The sequence below is a fragment of the Rhinoraja longicauda genome, chromosome 4 (assembly GCF_053455715.1).
Source record: "Rhinoraja longicauda isolate Sanriku21f chromosome 4, sRhiLon1.1, whole genome shotgun sequence".
NCBI classification, from domain to species: Eukaryota; Metazoa; Chordata; class Chondrichthyes; order Rajiformes; family Arhynchobatidae; genus Rhinoraja; species Rhinoraja longicauda.
This window is the reverse complement of record NC_135956.1, coordinates 56061770-56086245: the sequence shown is the minus strand read 5'-3', so window position 1 is coordinate 56086245 and position 24476 is coordinate 56061770. Positions and strand designations below refer to the sequence as shown.

Below are 24476 nucleotides of genomic sequence, written 5' to 3'. Positions count from 1 at the left end.
AAATATATTTCCATAATTAGTACAAAGATTAGCTATGGTTCAAGCTGGCAAGAAGTTCTTGTCTGTTGTTGTTGAGCTTGTTCATTAAATTCCATGTTTCTTCCCTGTAATCATAGTGTTGCACAGCAGTAATTTTTGAGTATTATGGCAAAAAAAGGTAATGTAAAAGAGAAATGTCCCTGTTTACTTTGCTAGGAATTGCCTGAGAATGAACACCTACACTCATCACTCTGCATTTCCATTGTGGATTGGAGGGCATTTGGCCGAAGCACTTTTGTAGGGACGCACACAATCAACTCACTGAAGCAGTATATCTGCAAACCTTCTCGACATCACCCAACAAAACAAAACAGGACAAGAAATGCCACTGGTGAGAATCTGTGGACTGATATTTCAAAAGCTCTGAAAAATTAACAGGGGGAAATAATCCGATTCTCCTAAAAATCAACATCTTCTAGAAATCTGAAATAAAAACAAAAAATGCTGTAAATACTCAGCAGGTCAGGCAGCAATATTTGGAAAGAGAAATATTTAAACACTTTAGGTCCGAGACCCTTTTTCAACACTGGGAAAGAGAGAAAATATGTTTGTTTTTAAGTGCAAAGAACATGTAAGAAGGATGGGCAGAGCAAATATATTCTGATTCCATTATGTGAGTATCATAACAGAAATTTGAAAGAATATCTTTAACTCCAACAATGTTTTGGTGGCATATTTGCTTCTGAGTCAGACGTTTGTGAGTTCAAGCCCACTCCAGAGTTTTGAGCAGTGATCGAGGTGGGGATTCCAGTGTGTGTTGCACTGTCAGAGCCAGTGTCTTTTGAATTGTGTTTTAAGTGGAGGCCTTCTCTGCTGTCCCATTGGATGATTGAACATGGAATGGGAATTCTTTACAATTTTTGGCCAACATTTATCCCTCAAATTGTCATATACCTCATTGCTATTTATGAGATGGTGTTGTGCACATATTAGTCATTTTTCTAAATTTGCAACTAATGCAGTGATTATTCTACAAAACAAGTTTATTTATTTTCAAGTACTGTAAGACATGAAATCTATTAAAAGTATAATGTAAGTATATTCTTCTTATCATTATAATTCCTTTGTGTGTCTCAAAGCTTTGAAACAGATTTGGTGATTTGAGTGTAAATTATTTAAACGCGCCTTCAGTGCTGATGCCTGATAATGGATATGTAATTTAGTAGAAAATTGTATGGCTGATTGGTGTAGAGGTAATTATTTCAGTGCAACATGCACTCATTAATTCACTCACAGGTTACCAATGGTACAATGCTGGGAGAGTGTTGGAGTAATGAGAAGGTTTATTCCATATTCACATAGTATATGTTAGGAAACCAAAAACACAATCTGACATGCATGATTACAGTACCTTCCATTTCTTTCATGTCCATCATCCATGTTTCAAATGTTACATCACTGTCATCGTCCATCCTGAAAAGGGTGCAAGCTTCCGGCGACAATCAGTGGGTGCCAACACTTGTACAATAGATGGTGATGATAGCAGAATTAGCTCAAGACACTTCCAGTTTCCAGCCCTGCGATATGGATGCTTCTGCTATGGGGTCAATACAGTACCGTGGTCTGTTGAAAAAGTATTTTTGTTTATTTGATCTCCTTTCACCCGATTTCACTCCAAACTGTCTTTTAGCTTTTCCTCCTATCTATTTCTCTTTGTTTCCTGATTTTCCCTGCACTTGTTTATATTATTCAGTCTATTTTGTTTTAATTTCTTTCCATCCCCCTCCTCGTTTCCAACAGGATATTTATCTTGTGAATATGCCTTTATCTCTCATTTTCTTTCTTGCTGTTTTTAAAGGTCTTTTAAAGGCTTGACATTGATGGAGTGAATTTCAGTGGGAGAATACGACTTACTGACCCCACCAGAGAATATATTTAGCTCTACATCTGAGGATGATTTTTCTGGCGAGCACTTTACCAAACCCGCACATCTCCATTAATCTTCTGAAGTGTCAGGCTAGAGAATATAACCTAGCCTTAGAACAGCTTAAACACTAGACCTATTGAAATTGAAAGGAGGAATACCATCTGATGAGACAAGCTGATGTATTTTAATTTGTTGCCCACCCTTCTTTGGTCATCTGTTGCCAGTCCTGCTTTGTTCTGGCCTTTTCTTACCTCTAGTTCCATCCCTCTACTTTCAGTCTGAAGAAAGGTCCCGACCCGAAACATCACCCATCCTTTTTCTCCAGAGATGCTGCCCGACCTGAGTTACTCCAGCACTTTGTTTTTACATACTTGGCTAATAAATTAATTACAATTACAATTACAAATATCTTCAGCAAAGAATGATAGTCTGGTTGTGGCCCAGATAGAAGGGAGCTGATGATATCCACCTGTAATGCTCGGAAATTACATCTGGACATCTGATGAGGGTAGGGTACTGACATGGATAGAAAATTGGTTGACAGACAGAAAGCAAAGAATGGGGATAAATGGGTCCCTTTCGGAATGGCAGGCAGTGACCAGTGGGGTACCGCAAGGTTCGGTGCTGGGACCCCAGCTATTTACGATATACATTAATGACTTAGATGAAGGGATTAAAAGTACCATTAGCAAATTTGCAGATGATACTAAGCTGGGGGGTAGTGTGAATTGTGAGGAAGATGCAATAAGGCTGCAGGGTGACTTGGACAGGTTGTGTGAGTGGGCGGATACATGGCAGATGCAGTTTAATGTAGATAAGTGTGAGGTTATTCACTTTGGAAGTAAGAATAGAAAGGCAGATTATTATCTGAATGGTGTCAAGTTAGGAAGAGGGGATGTTCAACGAGATCTGGGTGTCCTAGTGCATCAGTCACTGAAAGGAAGCATGCAGGTACAGCAGGCAGTGAAGTAAGCCAATGGAATGTTGGCCTTCATAACAAGAGGAGTTGAGTATAGGAGCAAAGAGGTCCTTCTGCAGTTGTACAGGGCCCTAGTGAGACCGCACCTGGAGTACTGTGTGCAGTTTTGGTCTCCAAATTTGAGGAAGGATATTCTTGCTATTGAGGGCGTGCAGCGTAGGTTCACTAGGTTAATTCCCGGAATGGCGGGACTGTCATATGTTGAAAGGCTGGAGCAATTAGGCTTGTATACACTGGAATTTAGAAGGATGAGGGGGGATCTTATTGAAACATATAAGATAATTAGGGGATTGGACACATTAGAGGCAGGAAACATGTTCCCAATGTTGGGGGAGTCCAGAACAAGGGGCCACAGTTTAAGAATAAGGGGTAGGCCATTTAGAACGGAGATGAGGAAGAACTTTTTCAGTCAGAGAGTGGTGAAGGTGTGGAATTCTCTGCCTCAGAAGGCAGTGGAGGCCAGTTCGTTGGATGCTTTCAAGAGAGAGCTGGATAGAGCTCTTAAGGATAGCGGAGTGAGGGGGTATGGGGAGAAGGCAGGAACGAGGTACTGATTGAGAGTGATCAGCCATGATCGCATTGAATGGCGGTGCTGGCTCGAAGGGCTGAATGGCCTACTCCTGCACCTATTGTCTATTGTCTATTGAAAGTCTTAAAATCTAACTGAAAAGACGCAAATTTCATGGATTCAGACTCAGGAAAATAAGCGCAAGGAGAATAAAAAGATTGATTTGCCATTCAACCTAAACCACCAGTTACTATTTGCTGACATGTTATTGATTAAATCATATTTGTATGAATTATTGAAGTGTTTTTTTAATTAAAAAACAGACAGTGCTAATGCAATGCAAAGAGAATCAGTGAAACTGGAAAGCAGTGTGTATGTAAACATTGATGTAGAAAATCCTCATGGATCAACAAAGTCAAGAAACATCTCAAATTCCACGGTCAGTAAGACTTGAACGCTTCTATATTTTAGTTTGTACTCTAATAGATAAATGGTTGTTAGATTATGGTGATGAGACATTGAATATTAGCTTATGTTTTTTGTGGTAGAATAATGATTCTTGAGATTTTTCCTTCTTGATTTGGCCCAAGACCATGTTTGGTTAAAGTGTCAAAGTCATGCATCTCCCAGTTTCTGTACTTCATAAGTAGTTCATTATCTGTGACTTTGGATTGTCCTAAGGATCATGCATTGTAAGTTGTACAATTGGCCGAATCTACATTGTGGTAGCCGATTGACAGCAATGAATATCAATCCCATAAGTCTTATCCTTGGGTTATATTAAAATTAGAATAGAAAGTGAAATAAATAAAATGATGCCAACTTATTTAATCTTTGAATAAGTAGTTGTCTCTGCTTCAACTGGTACTTGGAGCAAAACAGTATCCCACCATGCAGGGAATATTCTATTTACATCTTTTCTTTTGAAGTTTCAAGTTTAATTTGATTCACCAGCCAAATAACGACTCTCAATTCATATCAAGAGGTTGAATAATTAAAATAATCTCCATTGAATATTTTGAAATGCTGCTGCCCATGGATGAAAATTTGTGGAATCTATATGGGCAATCATAATTTCTGATCTCTGTTTGAACAGAATTTTTATCCACAGCCAGTATTGTAATTAGACACGAAATGCTGGAGTAACTCAGTGGGACAGGCTGCATCTCTGAAGAGAAGGAAGGGGTGACATTTCAGGTAGAGAACCTTCTTCAGACTGAAGAAGGGTTTCTGTCTGAAGAAGGATCTCGACCCGAAACGTCACTCATTACTTCTCCCCAGAGATGCTGCCTGTACCGTTGAGTTACTCCAGCATTTCGTGTCTATCTTCGGTGTAAACCAGCGTCTGCATTTCCTTCCTACACAGTATTGTAATTGGACAGCTTTTAAATTGCATTCAAAATGCACTTATTCACTCCCTAGGATGGATGAAATCGGTTTCTGGTCACTAACACCATTGTACCAACCAAACAGTAAAGAAAACGAAACAACATGCATGCATATAGTTTCTTTCATAGCCTTTAAAAGTCCAAAGCTTTTCACAGCCAATGCACTACATTAACATGGTTATAGTTTCATTGCAAAGGGTCAGAATTTGCAAACACAGTTGTGCAAACTATAAGGAAATAAGAGACCAATTCATCTGTTTTAGTGGTGTTGATCGAGGTAAGTTGTTTCCTGAGCACTGAGAAAAATTCACTTCCCACGGATTTTTCATATCCACTCGAGATGTGATATTTTGGCCTCATCCAAAACATCAAACTTGATACTGTGCTGGAATGTCCGTCAAGATAATGTTATCGGCTCTCTGAGCTGGCCAAGTAGCTGACCAAGTCAGATGTAGGTTAACGGTCGAAATCAAATAAAGTTAGCAAATGCATGAAACATCAAAATGAATCAAGCTTATCAAGCTTATCCCTTTATACATTCCTTTCATTTTAAGGCCACAAAGTAAATTGGAATTGGTCTTCATCTCCTCATTATCCAGAGATCTAGACAGTCTTTCAGGTTATTCAGGAAATGCCTCGTAGCATTTCTAATGCATTCATCAGCCACGATATATATCCACCAAGCTGAAAATGTCCATCTTTGTAATGATGCGACAGGCGCAAAAATGATTTAAAACGTTAATTATATACACACTGAAGCTGCCTTCTACTGGCTTTGCTTTATTTCAGAAAAGGAAATTGTCACGAAAGTTTACTTCACGGAGGAGAAAGTCCAGGATCGATGACAGTGAAATGGTTGTGGACTGGTGGTCAAGGTATTATCAATCTGTGGAAAAAGTTCATAAGGTAATTTTTGGGAATATGTCTGTCAATATATATTTTTTAATTGTATCTTTTTATATCATTTCATCATTTAATGAAAAGACACTTACTGTTTTTCCACTCAATGAGATTATGAGTAATTTGTGGCCTAATCCCATATACTCGCCTTTGGTTAACTGAAAACTATGATTAAGAATCAACTGCAAATTCCAAAAGGGAGCTCCTTTTGGACTATTTGTGTATAGTCCATAGACAATCTCCTCTCCAATACTTAAACTCTTCAGAACGCTTTTCACTAACTTCAAAAATCCAGTTTGGTTTGTTGGTTATAAATGACCTCTTACACATCCATTCACAAAATGCTGGAGTAACTCAGCTGGTCAGGCAGCATCTCAGGAGAGAAGGAATGGGTGACGTTTTGGGTCGAGACCCTTCTTTAGACTGATGTCAGAGGGGCGGGACAAAGGAAGGATATAGGTGGAGACAGGAAGACAGTGGGAGATCTGGGAAGGGGGAGGGGAAGGGAGGGACAGAGGAACTACCTAAAGTTGGAGAAGTCAATGTTCATACCGCTGGGCTGCAAGCTGCCCAGGCGAAATATGAGGTGCTGTTCCTCCAATTTCCGGTGGGCCTCAATATGGCACTGGAGGAGGCCCATGACAGAAAGGTCAGACTGGGAGTGGGAGGGGGAGTTGAAGTGCTCAGCCACCGGGAGATCAGGTTGGTTAAGGCGGACTGAGCGAAGGTGTTGAGTGAAACGATCGCCGAGCCTGCGTTTGGTTTCGCCGATGTAAAGAAGTTGACATTGAGAGCAGCGGATGCAATAGATGAGGTTGGAGGAGGTGCAGGTGAACCTCTGTCTCACCTGGAATGACTGTTTGGGTCCTTGGATGGAGTTGAGGGGGGAGGTAAAGGGACAGGTGTTGCATCCATGGTGCTCTTTCTGATCAATTGAACATTTTCAAGTCTTCTGATATTTTTGCATTGATTATGTTAACTTTCTGACTTTACTTGTTAAGTTTACTGGTCTATAACTCCCCAGCGACTGCACAAGTCAAGTTTCTCTCTACACAAAGGGACTGCACACCAGTCAATTTTCGGTTGGAAAATTGACTGGTGTGCAGTTTTCCGAACAAAAGGATCAGTGCTGATTCAAGAGGATTTTGGAAGTTTGTAATCTGAACATTTCCAATGTTGTCATCCGCTTACATTGGTCGAGAGGAATTATCACAGGTCAGAAAAAGTGTACTTCTGAGATCTTGTTCACAATACCGTATGCACAACAAAACGGTTAAATAAAAACAATCAATAAGAAAATAAAAGCTACCCAACAAAAGCAAAATGTCCCTGACTTATTCAGAAAGCTGTCTAATTGTTAGTTCTAATCCATGGTTGCTCTTGGAAAAACTGGTGGTGAGCCACCTACTTAAACTTCCAGTGAGGGGTTTTCACTGTGCTGTAGGATTGCGATTTAGATCAAGTTATTAGATTTACAACTTGGATGGGAACGTATTCAGTAGAGTTTCCAGGAGCTGCTGTCCTTGTCCTTTCTGTCAGTAATCACCATGCTGTAGGTTTGAGAGGTTCTGTAATGTATGCAGGTGTAATACTGTTGGAATTACTGGCTGTATGCCTAAAGGGCCTGTCCCACTTAGGTGACTTCAAGGTGACTGCCGGCGACTAGGCTGTCGCCGACAGTTTGCCGGGGTGTCGCGGACATGATCGTGAGGAGTCTTCAAAGAATCGTAGTGGATCTCAGCGCGTCGCTGAGAAATCAACCGGTATGAAATTTCTCGGCGACAGCTGGCTTGTCGCCAGGTATCGTTGCTCATTGCGGACGCTGTCGCATGCTGTCCCCAGATTTGCTAGGTTCTCTTAGATGCATTTAGAAGCACATAATATTAAATTAAGTAAAGTCATTTGAAGATACCATAAAATACTTGTGTTTAACCAATTTATTTACCGTCAGGACATTTGACAGGTAGATTGGAGGCGACAGTTTGACGGTCAGGTAAGCGTGGGAATTTTTGCGATGTTTATGGCCATCAGCGATTACATTTAAAGTAGGTTCCCAACCCAGATATGCACCCAGAAACCAGATATGCATCTCCCGTACATTTTCAAAGAATGCCCACACTCCGCACAAAAATCCATTTAACCACTTTTAAAATTAAATTTCTTAATACTGCTATTAGTAAACTGGAAGTCAATCCAGTTTATGCCCTGTTACCGTGAAGCTTGGTTTTCAAGTAACCCTGGCAAGATGTTATATTTCAAAATTCTCAAGTAATTACCGACTTGTCAGTGATTTCAGCGAAAATTAGGACGCCGGAGAAGCATTGACAGCATGGGAATTTCGCAATGTTTCCGAAGACGGTGTAATCTCGACCTGACTCGGCATTGTCATGGTCATTGACGTAGGGTAAAAGAAAATTTTGGCGATCTGCTACGACTTTGACAGTCGCCAGCAATTGCCTAAAAAATCGCCTAAGTGGGACAGGCCCTTAAGTTCCTATGAGGTTGCTTTTTATTGACTATTCCTTGTGTTGACAATATGGTCCATTAATGATTTAGTTCTGTTGATTATGTTAAAATGAATAGAATAACAGCCTTTTTCTGTTTATTTATACGGGGTGTAAGTGTGATTTTTATATATTGTTCTAACACTCCAGTTGGTTAACCATTCACTAGATGAGCAATGGAAAAAAGTCCAATCACTTTGTTAGTGGGTCTAGTGTCCGACATTGGGGCAATGTTAAATGAGCCTCAAATGGCTTTAAGATCTGTTTGTAAGGGAAGGAAAATAAAATCCTAATTTGTTGAAGAGCTACATTAATTTTAATACCTGGAAGTACTGCCAGAGTTGTATTATAAGAAAATAACTGCAGATGCTGGTACAAATCGAAGGTATTTATTCACAAAATGCTGGAGTAACTCAGCAGGTCAGGCAGCATCTCAGGAGAGAAGGAATGGGTGACGTTTCGGGTCGAGACCCTTCTTCAGACTGATGTCAGGGGGGCGGGACAAAGGAAGGATATAGGTGGAGACAGGAAGATAGAGGGAGATCTGGGAAGGAGGAGGGGAAGAGAGGGACAGAGGAACTATCTAAAGTCAGAGAAGTCGATGTTCATACCACTGGGCTGCAAGCTGGCCAGGCGAAATATGAGGTGCTGTTCCTCCAATTTCCGGTGGGCCTCACTATGGCACTGGAGGAGGCCCATGACAGAAAGGTCAGACTGGGAATGGGAGGGGGAGCTGAAGTGCTCGGCCACCGGGAGATCAGGTTGGTCAATGCGGAACGAGCGCAGGTGTTGAGCAAAGCGATTGCCGAGCCTGCGCTTGGTTTCGTCGATGTAAATAAGTTGACATCTAGAACAGCGGATGCAATAGATGAGGTTGGAGGAGGTGCAGGTGAACCTTTGTCTCACCTGGAAAGACTGTTTGGGTCCTTGGATGGAGTTGAGGGGGGAGGTAAAGGGACAGGTGTTGCATCTCGTGCGGTTGCAGGGGAAAGTGCCCGGGGATGGGGTGGTTTGGGTAGGAAGGGACGAGTGGACCAGGGAGTTACGGAGGGAATGGTCTCTGCGGATCGCAGAGAGGGGAGGGGATGGGAAGATATGGCCAGTGGTGGGGTCCCGTTGTAGATGACGGAAATGTTGGCGGATGATTTGTTGGATCCGCTGGCTGGTGGGGTGGAAGGTGAGAACGAGGGGGATTCTGTCCTTATTATTTACAAATGTTATATACTTCTGTGCCTACTTTTAACATTGCCTTTCTGATTAGATAAAACTGAAAGATTCAAGGTTCAGCCAAGACACCAAGGAAAATGTGAATGGTGAGTGAACACATTTGATGACACAAACTCCGCTACCCTCGCAGCTTTCACTGTTATTGTCCACATTACATCTATCACCAATAGGTGTAATGCTGCAGATGTATAGGACTTTGTTTAGGCTGCGTTTGGAGTATTCTGCGCAGTGCTGATCGCCCCGTTACAGGAAGGATGTGGAGAGATTGTAGGAGAGATTTACCAGTAGCCTGCCTGGATTAGAGGGTATTAGCTCTAAGGAGGAGTTGGACAAATGAGGATTATTTTCTCTGGAGCATCAGAGGCTGAGGGGAGACGATCATTGTACATAAAAATATTAGAGGTTTCGATAGGATGGACATTCCAAACCTTTTTCTAGGGTGGAACATCAGACTAGAGTGCATAAGTTTGAGGTGAGAGGGGCAAAGTTTAAAGGAGATTTGGAGGTCATGTTTTATACACTGTAGTGGGTGCCTGGAACATACTGCCAAGGGTGCTTGTGGGGGCAAATATGATAGTGGATTTCATGAAGCCTTTAGAGAAGCACATGGATTTGCAGGGAATGCATGCCTGTAGATCACATACCAGCAGAGAAGATTAGTTTAATATCACATGTTTGGCATGGACATTGTGAGCTGAAAGGTCTGTCCTGTGCTGTACTATTCTATATTCTATGATAATGTAGACCATTCTTTACATGAAGATCTGTGTTTTTCACTGCTTGTTGCGTATATTAATAATGCTTATTTTAATCTGATTGTTTTATTGCTAGTGTTGGCCTTGCATGACGCTCTGCACTCTTTCGATGATGACAATGTTGGGAAGAGAAGGAACGATCAAATGCTCCATTTGAGGAAAATGCTGATTCCTTGGTTAGCAACTCTAGAGGTAGGATTCACAACTGGGTGACCCTCTTGTTCACTACAGAAATATATATGTTCTGCCCATCAGCCTTATTCTTAAGGCCTAATTGGACATTGCTGCACATCATCCATTCAAATGTCTAATGAGATGACAAGCCATATGCAAAACCAAAAACAATCACCATGGTGAAACCTTAAACATAATGTCCAACAAACTCTCTGCAAAACGAGTACAAGAATTTTATAGCTAACCTGATATTAACTTCTTGCAGAGGGTGGAAATCTCTGAGGTCATAAGTAATAGGAGCAGAATTAGACCATTCGACCCATCAAGTCTACACCGCCATTCAATCATGGCTGATCTATCTCTCCCTCCTAACCCCATTCTCCTGCCCTGAGATGCTCTGCCCTGCAGGGTGGACTATTGGAGATATTTAAAGAGGAGATAGACGGCAATGTGAAAGATTGTGGTATTGAAGGTGATGGGAAATGGCGTGGAAGAGGAGATGAGGCCTGAGGTACATCAGCCATGATCATACTGAATGGTGCAGCAGGCCGGAGGGGCCAAATGGCCTACCCCTGCAACTTTATTCTTGTACACAAATTGATATGTTTTGGATTTGTATTGCGTGGGTGATATTGCTATGGTTCCAGCATCGTTGCATTCCAAATATCATTGCATAGAATTTAGACTCCCCTAGTTACAGAGCATGGGGCATCAGTAAAATGGAGGCACAAGAGACTGCAGATGATGGAATCTGTAGCCAAAAAAGGAGAGCAGCTCAAGGAACTCAGCAGGTCAGCCACCGTCTGTGGAGGGAAATCGGGTCAAGATCCTTTATCTACAGTCAATGAAATTACAAAAATGCTGAGCAGTCCAGGTGAAATGTCTCGACCTGAAACACCAACATTCCAGTTCCCTTCACAGATGCATGGAGTGAGCAGTCTGTGGATAATTTATGGGTGGGAAATGTGGAAGACCTAAAAGAAAGGCATCTTTTAAATGTTTCTTTGAGTTTCTTGGCTGTCATTGGGTTGATTGGGAGACTGCCCATTTAATCAGAAAGCATAGGGACACAGTTGGTGAAAAGAGAGCAGGATGGTGAGCGGATGGAGGATATCAGGGTGGATGGGAATTTATAGGTCAAGTTGGGCTGTGATGGTGGAGATTGCTACAAAATAGACAGTGGAGGCTGGGGGGAAGACGGAGGAAGCATGTACAGTATTTGGTCAACGTAATGGGAGGTGAGATAGGGATTGGATGATCAATGAAAAAGTTTGTATGTGGGGCTGTAAATTAATGTATGTTATACAGCTTTCAGTCTCCGCTTATCTCATGGGTTTCCTACCCTGGAAATCGCAGTTGGCATATGCGGCACAGTGGCGAAGCTGGTAGAGCTGCTGACTCATAGCACTGGAGACCCAAGTTTGATCCTGGCTTCAGCTGCTGCCTGTGTGGAGTTTGTACGTTCTCCCTGTGACCATGTGGGTTACCTCCAGGTGGTTCCCCCTGTGTATGAAGTAGTAATAACGATAAGTCGTTTAACTCCATATAAAGTTCTTTATTAGCCATAAGAATCGGAGACCGTGAACAAAGCCTCTCTCACACATTCCAGCATCCTTATCATAATGCCCCAACCACGCATGCGCTAGAACACATTCCATGGGATGTCAGTACAAATACCCAACATGGATCAGGAATATAGTGACATCACAAAGACGTGCGGGTTTGTTGGTTAATTGTTTCTGTAAATTGCCCTTAGTGTGTTGGGAGTGTATGAGAAATTGGGATAACATAGAACTAGTGTGAACGGGTCATCAATGGTCAGCATGACCTCAGTGGGCCAAAGGGCTTGTTTCCATGCTGTATCTCTAAACTAAACTAATAGCAAAAGTCATGTGGAAGTCGATATGGTTTTTGTAATAATTCCAATAGCTCCAATCTGAGAGTGCAATGTACCACCTTCTCCCTTCTCCCTACCTCCCACCATATGCATCCATTGATACCAGACATGGGGTAGTTGTCGGACTTGGGTTTGAAACTCATCTCTTCTTGGGGTCAATAATGGTCCCCTTGGATTCTCATAAGGACAGTTGGATCATGAAAGAACCAATGCTGGTTCTTTGAACTCTGTCCAATAATTCTCATTTATACTGGCACAATAATTGGGAATTTGGGCAAACACCTTTTTTTACCATAAATTATATAATTATCGTGGAAGTAAAACTAACAAAGTAATCTGTGAAGCCAGATTCTTAAGATCTTGTGGCATGCACATTAATTTCTACACTTCAATCACTGATTATGTGTCTCTGCTCAACACCTAGCCTCCAATTCCGTGCTTACTGGTGTTTATTTCCAGGTAGTTACTTCATATGGCAGGAAGTGTCTCTGTTCAAAACCTGTTCTACTTATGTTCTGGGGAAGGCCGAGTCTTTGTTTTCTGCTTGTGCACTCTGCTGCATGTTGAAGCGTTTAATTTAAATACACGCTCTGCTACAGCATTTTTAATCCTCTCATCAGACTTAAGCAGTGCACCTTCTCAGGGGCCGAGGCATGTTAGTCTTACTATGTCAGTTAAGTTCCACAAAACTTGGTACTTTATTGAAGAGTACGGATTCAGTTCTGCAATTACTTCCCCCTAACAAGTTTCAAGTCCCAGAATCATATCTACTACTTTCCCCACTGTGCAAGGGCGATCTTTGTGGAAAGGCCTGCCTATAATATACCAGTTGTAGCGTAGTCAATGAATTGCACAAGGTTAAAGTAGCCTGTTTTTACTTGCAATGCAGCTCTTTTACATTATATCCCAGCAAAGAAACCTAAACTGCAAATTTAAATTTATGATATTCTTTACAAATTCTTGTCCTGAAATATCATATCATATCATATCATATATCTACAGCCGGAAACAGGCCTTTTCGGCCCACCAAGTCCGTGCCGCCCAGCGATCCCCATACATTAACACTATCCTACACCCACTAGGGACAATTTAAAAAAAAAACATTTTTACTCAGCCAATTAACCTACATACCTGTACGTCTTTGGAGTGTGGGAGGAAACCGAAGATCTCGGAGAAAACCCACGCAGGTCACGGGGAGAACGTACAAACTCCTTACAGTGCAGCACCCGTAGCCTGTGGATATTTGTGAGTGATGTTTGTGCTACATTTCTACCGTCTAATTGTACCTTGGAGGAAATCGGTTGCCCTATTGTCAGAGACTAAATGGTTTCAGATTTTTTTTTTCCCCACCAGATATATGAAAATGATCTAGAAGAAGCATTTGATAACTTTAATGATTGGATGCAAACTTTTGACCTCTTTCGTGGCAAAGCAAGTGAAGATGACACCAGTGCAGATGATGAAAGAATTGTTGGAAAATTTAAGGTGGGTTTAAGTCTATTGAATCAAAAGCTGGCACATAGGAACATGGTACACACATGGGAACACGAGTACCTTCTAAACACGTTATCCAGCTTCCTGGCTATGAAAAATAGCACCGTTTCTTCATCACCGTTGGTCTAAATCTGGAATGGCCTCCTCAAATGTAAGAAGGAAGTGCTTTCACCAGAAAGATTGATGGTTCAAGAGGTGATACACCATCTTTGTTAAGGACAATTTGGGATGGGTGTTATGTATCAGTCTTGCCCACTTCTAAAAATGGATAAATGAAGAAAGAGAGAGCAAGGAAAGGAATTCCAGATCTGATGGACAAGATTGCCAGAGACTGCTGCCAGTGGAAGTATGTGGAGCTTACACAAGAGGCTTATAAACACTAGTTCCTGAGCTGGAGCCTATTGTAGAGATTGGGGGCTGGGTGTGGGAGGCAGGACCATGGAGGGGTAATTGAATTCACTGCAAGGTGCAAGCACCATCAAAAGTGGATGTGGGGATTTGGCTGAGCATCTGCAAATGTACCTGGCCAATACAGGATAAAAGGCTGAACGATTAGAAGGTCAGCTTCTTCCATAAATGAACAGTGTCCATGGGATAACAGTATAAAGGGCTCTCCTCTCTTACAGGGTTCATTCTTTGTGTGGAAGTACAATGATGATATAGGAGGACAATACAACATACCGCAGGGAATGCCATCCAATACTCCTGTTAAAGTTTTAATCCGAGTCTACATTGTAGCAGTAAGTATCATCAGTGTTTCTTCCATATATATATATACTGTACTGTATATATATAAATCTCAGCTCCCCACCCTAGCCTCCGTTTTCACTGAAAATTCTGAAAAACAGCGACGAGATTTTAAAAAAAAGTGCAAAGCCCACAGATGTTGAAAATCTGAAACTATATCAATAACTGCTGGAAGCCCTCAGAAAACCAGACAGCTTTGGTAGATAGGAGAGGTGATTAATTTTCAGGTGTGGTACTGACACTGAAAAATGGTCCTTAGAGGAAACGTTATCTATCAGTTTCCTCCATATGTTCAGCCATAAATATTTCACTGAGGAGTGTATTCTTTGTTTCCTGCATCAATTCCAAATGAAGTTTAGAGGGCATCTTCAGTTACCCTTTTATATTCTGGATATTCTCTCATAGGAACAGAAATAGACATCTCAGTCCTTCTGTCCTGTATTTAATGTGATTGTGGCTGATCTACAACTAGCTTCAAACACCTGTCACTTCTGAAAAAGTCAGTTTCAGATTTTAAATTAACCACTGATTTAGTGTTGTACTGTTTGCGGAAGGGAATTCCAAACACATGACACTGCATGTAGAATATCCCCGCATGGCTGGTCCAGTGAAATCATCGTGAAGCTGTATCAACGTACGTTAAAACCAATATATTGGTTTATTTACTTGATTATTGTTATGTCCTACTTCAAAATGTTTGCTTTTATTAGGCTACCAATCTACATCCAGCAGACCCTGATGGCAAAGCTGATCCATACATTGTACTGAAGCTTGGGAAAACTGAAATTAAGGATCGCGACAATTATATCCCAAAACAATTGCATCCACAATTTGGAAGGTTTGAAGAAGCGTGTTTGAGTTTGTGTGTGTTTTTGTGTGTATTTCATATTGACCATGCATTAGGGTTAGGGTCTCTCTTTTATTGACTGTCAAATAGTCTGCTGTCACGTGTTACTATTTTCTCTACATGAAGCTCTGCCTCAAGAAGGATGCTAATGTCATCAGGTTCACACCATCTGCCTGCACTCTCAGGAAGACGATACAGGAGCCCGAGCATTTTTACCTCCAGGTTCAAGGATGACTTTCTCCCATTGAACATCAGGGTCTTGAACCACCTTGCACAACCCTAACCACAACCTTCTCTCAGCAACAATTTACTATGGACTTTGTTTTAAGTTGCATTATGTACTTTGACTTGCACTAACATGGTTTGGTTACCTACTATAACTGATAAGTTATTGTATATTGTTTATTTATTTGCTGTTTGTTGTGTTAATGTGCTTGTAAAGATGATGTAAGAAAGAATTTCATTGCTCCAGTCCTGGTGCATATGACTATTAAACGTTCTTGTGTCTTGATGTTGGAAGTGAGTTCCAGCATTTAAACTGAGTGACAAAGAAAGGATGCCATAGATTTTCAAGTCAGGATGCACATGTAACTTGGAGAACAAAGAAGCCTAACCATGGGCCCTTTATCCTTGTTCTCCTTTCAAAGGAGTGTCTGTCATGATAATCTTAGGCATGAAAAAACAGATTTTGTCATTTGCAGCCACTCGTGGTCAAGGAAATTAATATTACGAATGATGTTGCAATCGTTTTTGATGAGAATTGAGCTTCCCTCATCCAGACTAATAGAGAGTGTTCCATCAACATTCTCATTTGTGTTTTGTAAATAGTGAGAAGGCTTTGTAATTTTAGGAGGTGAATCACCCATCAGATAACCTTATCATCGAGTGCCCCACCCAAAGACCATTGATGGTGGGGCACTCGATGATGGTAATGACTGCCTGTGAAGGATAGGCGATTAGACTTTCTTGTTGGAGGACATTGCTTAGCAGTTGTGTGGTGCAAATATTATTTGTCACTTATCACAACAAGCCTAACTGTTGTTTAGCTTTAGCTGTGTGTGTGAGGATCGGCTGTTTAATTTTTTGAGAAATTGAAATAGAACTGTTGATTGCAACTATCAGTGACTTATTGCCATCTGACTGTATGATGAAAGGAAAATCACTAATGGTAGCAGAAGATGATCAGACACCTGCAGTGGTGTACTGGGCCTTGAGTGATTCACCTCTAACAACCATGGCCATCTTCCTTTGAGCAGGTCATGATTCCAGATATCAGCTTTGTTTCATCCTTGATGCCCAATTAGCTTTCTTGTGACTCCTTGACACTGCACTGGATCAAATGCAAAATGGTTCAACACATTGCACTTTTGACTGAAGTTTGTTGCAAATTCTTCTGCCTTATCCCTGATGTTCACTTCCCATTATTGAACCTGGGCATGTTCTTGGAGCCTCTTTTTAGTTGCTAAAGGATCTGCTACCATTCACAGCAAGGTATGGCAGGACGATGGCCTGATCCCATCAAATGTAATTTCTGAAGTCTGAACGTTTGGTTTTGTAAGCATAATACTTCCATGAAATGATTATTTACTCTTCTTTTAACTAGTTTGGGGAAAGTTATTTTCCATACAGTAATTCTTTACTTTGCTCTCAGGTCCTATGATATTGAGGCCACCTTCCCAATGGAGTCTCTGCTCACAATAGGAATCTATGACTTTGACATGATTGGAACAGATGACGTGATTGGAGAAACCAGGATTGATCTGGAGAATCGCTTTTACAGCAAGCATAGAGCCACCTGCGGATTACCCTACAGATACGAGATGTAAGAACGGTGAAGTATCAATCACTTTTACACTGAAATTTAATAAATAATTTTACTGAGAAATATTCTTCATGTAAGCCAGTGGTGCTGTAAATAATTTTAGTGGATGAATGGAAAAAATGGGATTAGTGTAAATGGGTTGTTGATGATTGGCACTAATTTGGTGGGCCGAAATGCCTGTTTCCACACTGTATAACTCTATGATGCTCTAAGGTATGTGAACATCATGGGAGGAGTTCAATCAGTCCCAGTCAAGTCCTTGCCCATTGTGAAGATGTACCATTATTCCAGCATGAGCCAATCCAAAGTAATCAGGGCAGCAAACTGCTGGCAGGGAGGGTTTACTCTTCCAGTCAACCTATTAGAGTTTCCTTACAAAACCCTCAGCTCAAATCAACTGTTTGAGTACAACCCAAGTGTTGAAGGTACAGTCGACAAACAAATCATGACAACAGAGGCAAGAGATTCTGCTTCATGAGGTCAAGCAGTGTGATCAAAACAGATTTGTGTTTTTTAACTTTCTTTGACAAAAGTGTTTAATTATGAAATGATGGTGGACTGCCAATAATTTATGATGTGGGGCTGTTCCATATTTTCCCCAATATAAACACAAAATGCTGGAGTAACTCAGCAGGTCAGGTAACATCTCTGGATAAAAGGAATATATGACATTTTGGGTCGGAACCCTTCTTCAAACCATACATTATCTGGCTTCTTAAATCAAAGGAGGAGGGAGAGAGAGATTAGAAACATCTCATAAGATTACTTGGAACCTGTGCTGGTTTTCAAACCATCAATAGTATTCTGAGAGATTCGACAGTTAGTGTATTTTACATACTTCCAAAAAGGTTGTAATTTATTTATTTTTGTGACAGAGTCTTTTTCAATTACAGACAAGGTTCCAATGCCTGGCGTGATTCCATGAAACCAACAGAGATCCTGAACAGGATGTGTAGGGAAAATGGTTTCCAAGGACCCTTCTATAAAACAGCAGAGATTGAAGTGCAAGGGAAAGTCTTTCACGGAAAAACAACCTTTATGGAAGATGGTGATTATCAATGTTTATATTATTAAGAACTTGGAACTGCAGTTTTCTACTACAATGTTGCAACTGGTGTTTTTATTCAAGTATGATGACAAGGTCCTGGAAGTATTCGTGCAGTATCTGTGGAGACATCGAGTTAATGTTTCAGGTCAATAATTCTTCATCACATATCAGGCATTGACTTTATACCTGAACATTCTTTACCTCACTGTTTCACCATCCACAGCAATTTCACCAAATTTACAACTATCTTCTATTCTTTTGAATTAACCTGATTCAAAAGTAGTTTCCTTTCTCGGGTGAGTTACATAGTTGGAATTTTATCCCAAGATCTGAGAATTTAAAAAAATAAACTTAAAATTCACCGGTAGATCAGTTTTGGTGTCCGTCCATCTCAAGTCGCAGGCAACACAATGACACAATGGTAGAGTTGCTGCCTTACAGTGCCAGGTTTTGATCCTGACTATGGATGCTATCTGAAGGGAGTTTGTACGTTCTCCCTGTGACCATGTGGGTTTTCTCCAGTTTCTCTGGTTTCCTCCTACATTTCAAAGATGTACAGGTTTGTAGGTTAATTGGCTTAGGTAAAAGACAATTCTAAATTATCCCTAGTGTGTAGGATAGTGCTAGTATGGGATGATCGTGCAGACTCGGTGGGCTGAAGGGCCTATTTTCATACTGTATCTCTAAAGCAAAGACATGTATTTGCAAGACTCATGAATGGTGAGCCTTTGTTTTAAGTTGCAAAAATACCAGAATTAATAATTGTACTGAATGCATCGTTTAAAAAAAATCTGCAAAATTTCCAAAGGAAATTACTTTCCTCCTTTACTGTCCATTACATTTTCTTTGGTTCCAGTGATGCTTGAGGCTGGCAGAAAGGAATGGAAGAGTCCTGCATAATGTAGCTATATTGTAATGAAACAGAATTGGCTTAAATTAGTCCAAGCATTATCCTGTTTCACTGCATATCTATTATTCTCATGTACAGACCCCTGATTATGATACAAGACACAAATTAGTCTCCTGCAAGGTTTTGTATTTTTGTGGGGTATAGGGTAACAACAATATTCCTGATCTGAGTATGGATTAGTAATTATGAAGGGTTCTAGCCTATGAAGGGCTACAGGTGATCCCATAGAATTGCCTATGGGACCAGCTGTCTTATTCGGGAAACCCTGGCTATCCAGCAGGGTGGGAATAATAATAATAATAATAATTCATTCATTTTATATAGCGCCTTATCGCATGCTCAAAGCGCTTTACAAAAACAATTAACATAGAAACAAACAGACAAACTATCCTGACGGAAAAGCGGCGAATAAACAACGCCAGCGTCCTCTCACGTCAGGGTCCGGCAGTAGACATTAAAAAGCACAGGACACACAGATATAATTTTTTACACAAACAGCCATCACAGTGATTGCTCTAGGCATACCCTCACTGTGATGGAAGGCAAAGTCTTATCTCCTCCTCATTCTTCTCCCGTGGTGCCACGAGGTGATCGAGGCTCTCAACTTTTTGAAGCCCCCACCGGGCGATGGAAAGTCCCAGGGCCGAGCCGAGCAGGCCGATGAAAGTCCTGAGCCCCCACTGGGCGATGGAAAGTCCCAGGGCCGAGCCGAGCAGGCCGATGAAAGTTCTGAGCCCCCACCGGGCGATGGAAAGTGCTGCGGCCGGGCCACGCAGGGCGATGAAGGGCCTGCGGGTGGGTCGATCGTACCTCGCGCTTCGGGGCGGTCGAAGCTGCTACGGCTGGAGCTCCCAAAAGCCGGTCGCCAGCCAGGGACCTGCGAGCTCCCGATGTTGCGGTCTGCAGGGCCCACGGCCGAAGCCTCCGAGATGGTAAGTCCAGGCCCTGCGACCGGAGTCTTTGAGGTCGATCCCAGCTGGAGGCCGCCGACTCCACGATGTTAGGCCGTAGCGCGAACGGAGATACGACACGGTAAAGGTCGCATCTCCGTTGAGGAGGAGATTTGAAAAAAGGTTTCCCCCAACCCCCCCACCACCCCCCCACATACACAGAGTTAAAAATAAAACAAAACGTACATTTAACGACGACAATGACAAAAAAACAACAACAAAAAACAGGGAGACTGCCGGAAGACTAATAATAGACCAGGGAGACTAATAATGAATTTACTTGTCCCACACTTCTCCGCCTGATGGAACAACTGGTCTCCCACTGGAGTTAAATCCCTTGATCTGCAGCTCCGCTCACAAGCATCATTTCTTGTTCAAGTATATTAGCACTCGTTTCACTCCCTGGGAATCGAATGTAATGCTGGAGTTCATCAGCAGAGGGATCTGTAGCATCCAACCCAGCTTCAGTGCAATACGATAATCACCAGTTAGAGTTATGGAGCGATACAGCACGAAAACAGGTCCTTTGGCCCACCGATTTTGTGCTGCTCACCAACCACCCATTTACATTAAACCTGCCTTAATCTCTTTTATTCTTTCCACATTGCCGTCAATTCCACTCTGATGCTACCACTCATCAATACACAAATTAATCTTCCAACCCATACATTTTATGGGATATGGGAGAAAACCAGACCACTGAGGAAATCCACTTGGTCACAGGGAGTATGTGCAGACTCCCCACAGACAGCACCCAACGTCAGGATTGAACCCAGATCTCTGGTGCAGCGAGGTGGCATCTTTATTAAGCCCGCCACTGCTCTGCCCCACTTTTGTCGTACCTCTGAAGGGAAGACACTCCACAAACTTCATGGAGGCATGAGGAAAAAGGAAATTAGGAAGGGTAACTAAATCACAGAAAATAGATGTTAAGAAGGGTCTTAAAGAAGTGGAGACACCAAAGCAATTTTGAAAAGATATCTGAGAGGGGGATGATAAGTTGTAGACACAGGCATTTCTAGTGGGATAAAAATGGGGAAGAGGAGGCCAGGTAAAAACAAATGCAACCAGGAATCATGAGGACACAGAGGGTCAGAGGAATCTACAATGACAGACAAGGATAAGGTCACAAGTGGATTTAAACATCGTAAAGCACAGCAAGTTTAAATTAAATCATTTAATGATCAATTAAATGATCAATTTAACGATCAATAATGCGCAATAGTGATGATAGTAAGGGCAATAAAAGGTAAGAAAATTTTGGAAATACTTCGCAGGTCAGCCAGATAGGTGGGAAGTAAAACAGAGTCAACCTTTCAGGTTGAAGGCCCTTGGTCAGGTCCCTTGAACTGAAACATTAGCTCTGTTTCTCTTCTCGCAGGTGAGTTTTTCTGGCATAAGCTATTTTTACTTCTGATTTTCAGCATCTACAGGTTTTCTATTTTGGTCTTTCAAATAGCAAGTGGAAAGTTGCAATAATGAGCAGGGTTTTAGATGAGCTGTTGATTCAGGAGTGGGAGAACGGGAGGTCAGGTGGTACAGCCTAGAAGAACCCAATCTCAAAGTAACAACATTATGTGTAAGGGAGTGACAGGGTGCAACCCTGTGCCTGAAAGTATGTGAAGACGAAGGAGAAATTAACAACGGGTAAGACACATTCAGGCATCAGATCTTGCTAAATTATTTGGAACTGTTCCCAATGCTACACAGAGAATTATAATAAACACGAGTACAATTAGCATTAGGTGTTTCTTGTCACTTTTGCAGTGCAAAAGTTTTTCATCATCTATATTTTGTTAGAATGTGTGTGACTCATCCACAACTGAGCTGCAACAAATATTTCTGCCATTTCAACATATTTCCATTGCACTTCTATTTTAGAAGAACTGGTGGTGTCCCATGAGCACCTAGCTCTAAAGGTGTTAAATCAGTGGTCAACGATTCCTGGGACTGGATCTAAACTGGTTCCTGAACACATTGAGTCAAGGCCCCTCTACCACAATGACAGGCCAGGCATTGAACAGGTGACGTAAATGTGTGCAGTGTCCTTGGTTTCTAATACTTGGCTGCATTTCAACCATTTTGTATTTTATAACCTTTTTGCGTAACTTCATCGGTTAATAGTATAATATGTTCAATGATGGTTGTGACCTATCTGACTAGAACAAAAATAGAAGTGGTTCCAGGTATTTTTTAGGACTGGAATAGACCAAAAATAGAAGTGGCTCTAGGTATTTTATCGGACCGGAATAGATCAAAAATAGAAGTGGCTCTAGGTATTTTGATGAAATGCAATAGATAGCTTTGTAGAGCCAAGTGTCAAAGTGACACAATATCAAAATGGGCCCTATGGACCGCTGAGTCTCCACGCTAGCCATCAACTATGCTATATCAATCCCATTTTAGACAATAGACAATAGACAATAGGTGCAGGAGGAGGCCATTCGGCCCTTTGAGCCAGCACCGCCATTCAATGTGATCATGGCTGATCATTCTTAATCAGTACCCCGTTCTTTTTATTGCCTCTACATTCTAATCAATCCCACCAGATTCCACCACTCGCATACATACAAGAGCCAATGTACAGTATTGGAACACAAGCTTTGCTTATGTATTAATTTGCTGGTGGAGCTGAAACCCTCTTATTAAGAGGCAATAGTTCTGCTAATGAGCCAAGCTGATGCATGAGGTTGAGGGCAGATATTTCAAACCACATTGATGCCACTCACCCTTTCTCGGAAAGATTTACACAGATCGAATGGAAATACAGGTATCCAAGAATATGGCAATCCAGGGCTTTGATGGCACAGTGGCACGGCCACTAAAGCCATTGTCTCACAGCACAAGAGAACCAGTTTCAATCTTGATCTAGGGTGCTGTCTGCATGAATTTTACATGTTGTACCTGATTGTGTTCCCTCCCACACCCCAGAGACGGGCTGGTAGGTTAATTGGTCGCTGTAAATAGGCTCTTGTATGTACGTGAGTACATCAATGTAAATATATTTCTGCTTTTATTATCTATCCAGGGTCGTGTTCAGATGTGGGTGGACATGTTCCCACTGGATATACCTCCTCCTGGGCCACCTGTTGACATCTCCCCTCGCAAGCCCAAAGGGTAAGAGAATATTTCTCTCTGACTTTCAGGGAGAATTATATAATTTTAAAAGTACACAGTGCAGCTGATGTGCTGTCATTTATTCTCTTAAAAAATTGAATATAATTTCTGCTGCGATCGAATCCTTAATATTATTCCCTCCCAAATGTGTATTGTTGACATTCTGTGGCAATGTTCTCTTATGGATTTGCTCCTGGACATCAGGCAAGAAACACAGCATTGATGCCAAAGGCCTCCCACGCAGTCCCCTGTGCTCAATGCCTCTCCATTCTCAAATACGTTTCCATTTCTCCACTTCATCATGTTCTTTTCCTGCTTTATCTAAACTGGTTGTGAGGAATTCTGCTTTTTTTCTCTCGCCTAACCCTGTTTTTTTCAAACTCATTACCAAGATTTCTCCTTTTACTTTTGCAAAATTGCCCGTCTTCTGCATGTTTCCATTCAACTTAAAACCAACATCCAATAATAAATCAAAACCTAATTACTTTTAAATTATTTTGTGTGTGTGCGTGCGCGTTGTTTCTATTCAACTTAAGACCAAAATCCACATCATTGTCTAATCACACCCTATTTAAAATGTCATTGGGATACTCATTCCTGACTTCCTTTCTGTCCATGGTTTAGTTTTTACCAAATGACCAGCCATCTGTCCCTTCACCTGCTTTCAGTTTCATGAGCAGTGGCACACTTTCCCTTGGCTGTGGCTACTCAGCAACGGAATTTCGTTCAAATATGCACTCGTCTGGTGTATCGTTTTGAATGACAATAAAGTTATATTCATTCATTTATTCATTCATTCATTCATTCATTCTTATCTCCCCATCCTAAAAATTCACCTTAAATTCATCTCACTTCCACAATCCCTCTGACGATCGACTTTGCCTGCTTATTGATCCTATATGCCTTTTATTTTTCTTTGTCCGTGCTGTCCATTAGTCATCCACACCAATGAGATCTGGTTACAGTTGTGCAGTTTGTTTGGTTTACCACAAGTGCCTGAAAAAAATTAGATTGTCTCCAGTTTGGTGTCTACACAAAATGTCTTGCCTTGAATGAAGCTGAGGTTGTCGCTGATAAGGTGCTGCATTTGATTACAGGTATGAACTCAGAATAATTATTTGGAATACTGAGGATGTTGTATTAGAAGATGAGAATTTTATTACTGGTCAAAAATCAAGTGACATCTATATCAAAGGGTAAGAATTTCATGTGATTGACATTTATTTATTGTATTAGAAGAATGGCTTTATGAAAACTGAGATTTAACTATATTTATAATTTTATCAAGACTCTATAAAATGGA

The 24476-nt window shown here is 41.3% G+C and overlaps 1 protein-coding gene across 1 annotated transcript in view; it reads left to right on the top strand.

Moving 5' to 3' along the window:
* Nucleotides 1–24476, top strand: part of fer1l6 (fer-1 like family member 6) — a 90114-nt gene that overhangs the window by 52381 nt on the left and 13257 nt on the right. The window contains exons 23-35 of the mRNA XM_078398434.1: nucleotides 196–370; nucleotides 3717–3832; nucleotides 5571–5687; nucleotides 9447–9498; nucleotides 10244–10359; nucleotides 13592–13723; nucleotides 14359–14472; nucleotides 15190–15317; nucleotides 16978–17148; nucleotides 18042–18196; nucleotides 21938–22080; nucleotides 23085–23173; nucleotides 24271–24369. Of these exons, the coding sequence (XP_078254560.1) occupies nucleotides 196–370; nucleotides 3717–3832; nucleotides 5571–5687; nucleotides 9447–9498; nucleotides 10244–10359; nucleotides 13592–13723; nucleotides 14359–14472; nucleotides 15190–15317; nucleotides 16978–17148; nucleotides 18042–18196; nucleotides 21938–22080; nucleotides 23085–23173; nucleotides 24271–24369 (1607 nt within the window). The remainder of the gene's footprint in view (nucleotides 1–195; nucleotides 371–3716; nucleotides 3833–5570; nucleotides 5688–9446; nucleotides 9499–10243; nucleotides 10360–13591; nucleotides 13724–14358; nucleotides 14473–15189; nucleotides 15318–16977; nucleotides 17149–18041; nucleotides 18197–21937; nucleotides 22081–23084; nucleotides 23174–24270; nucleotides 24370–24476) is intronic.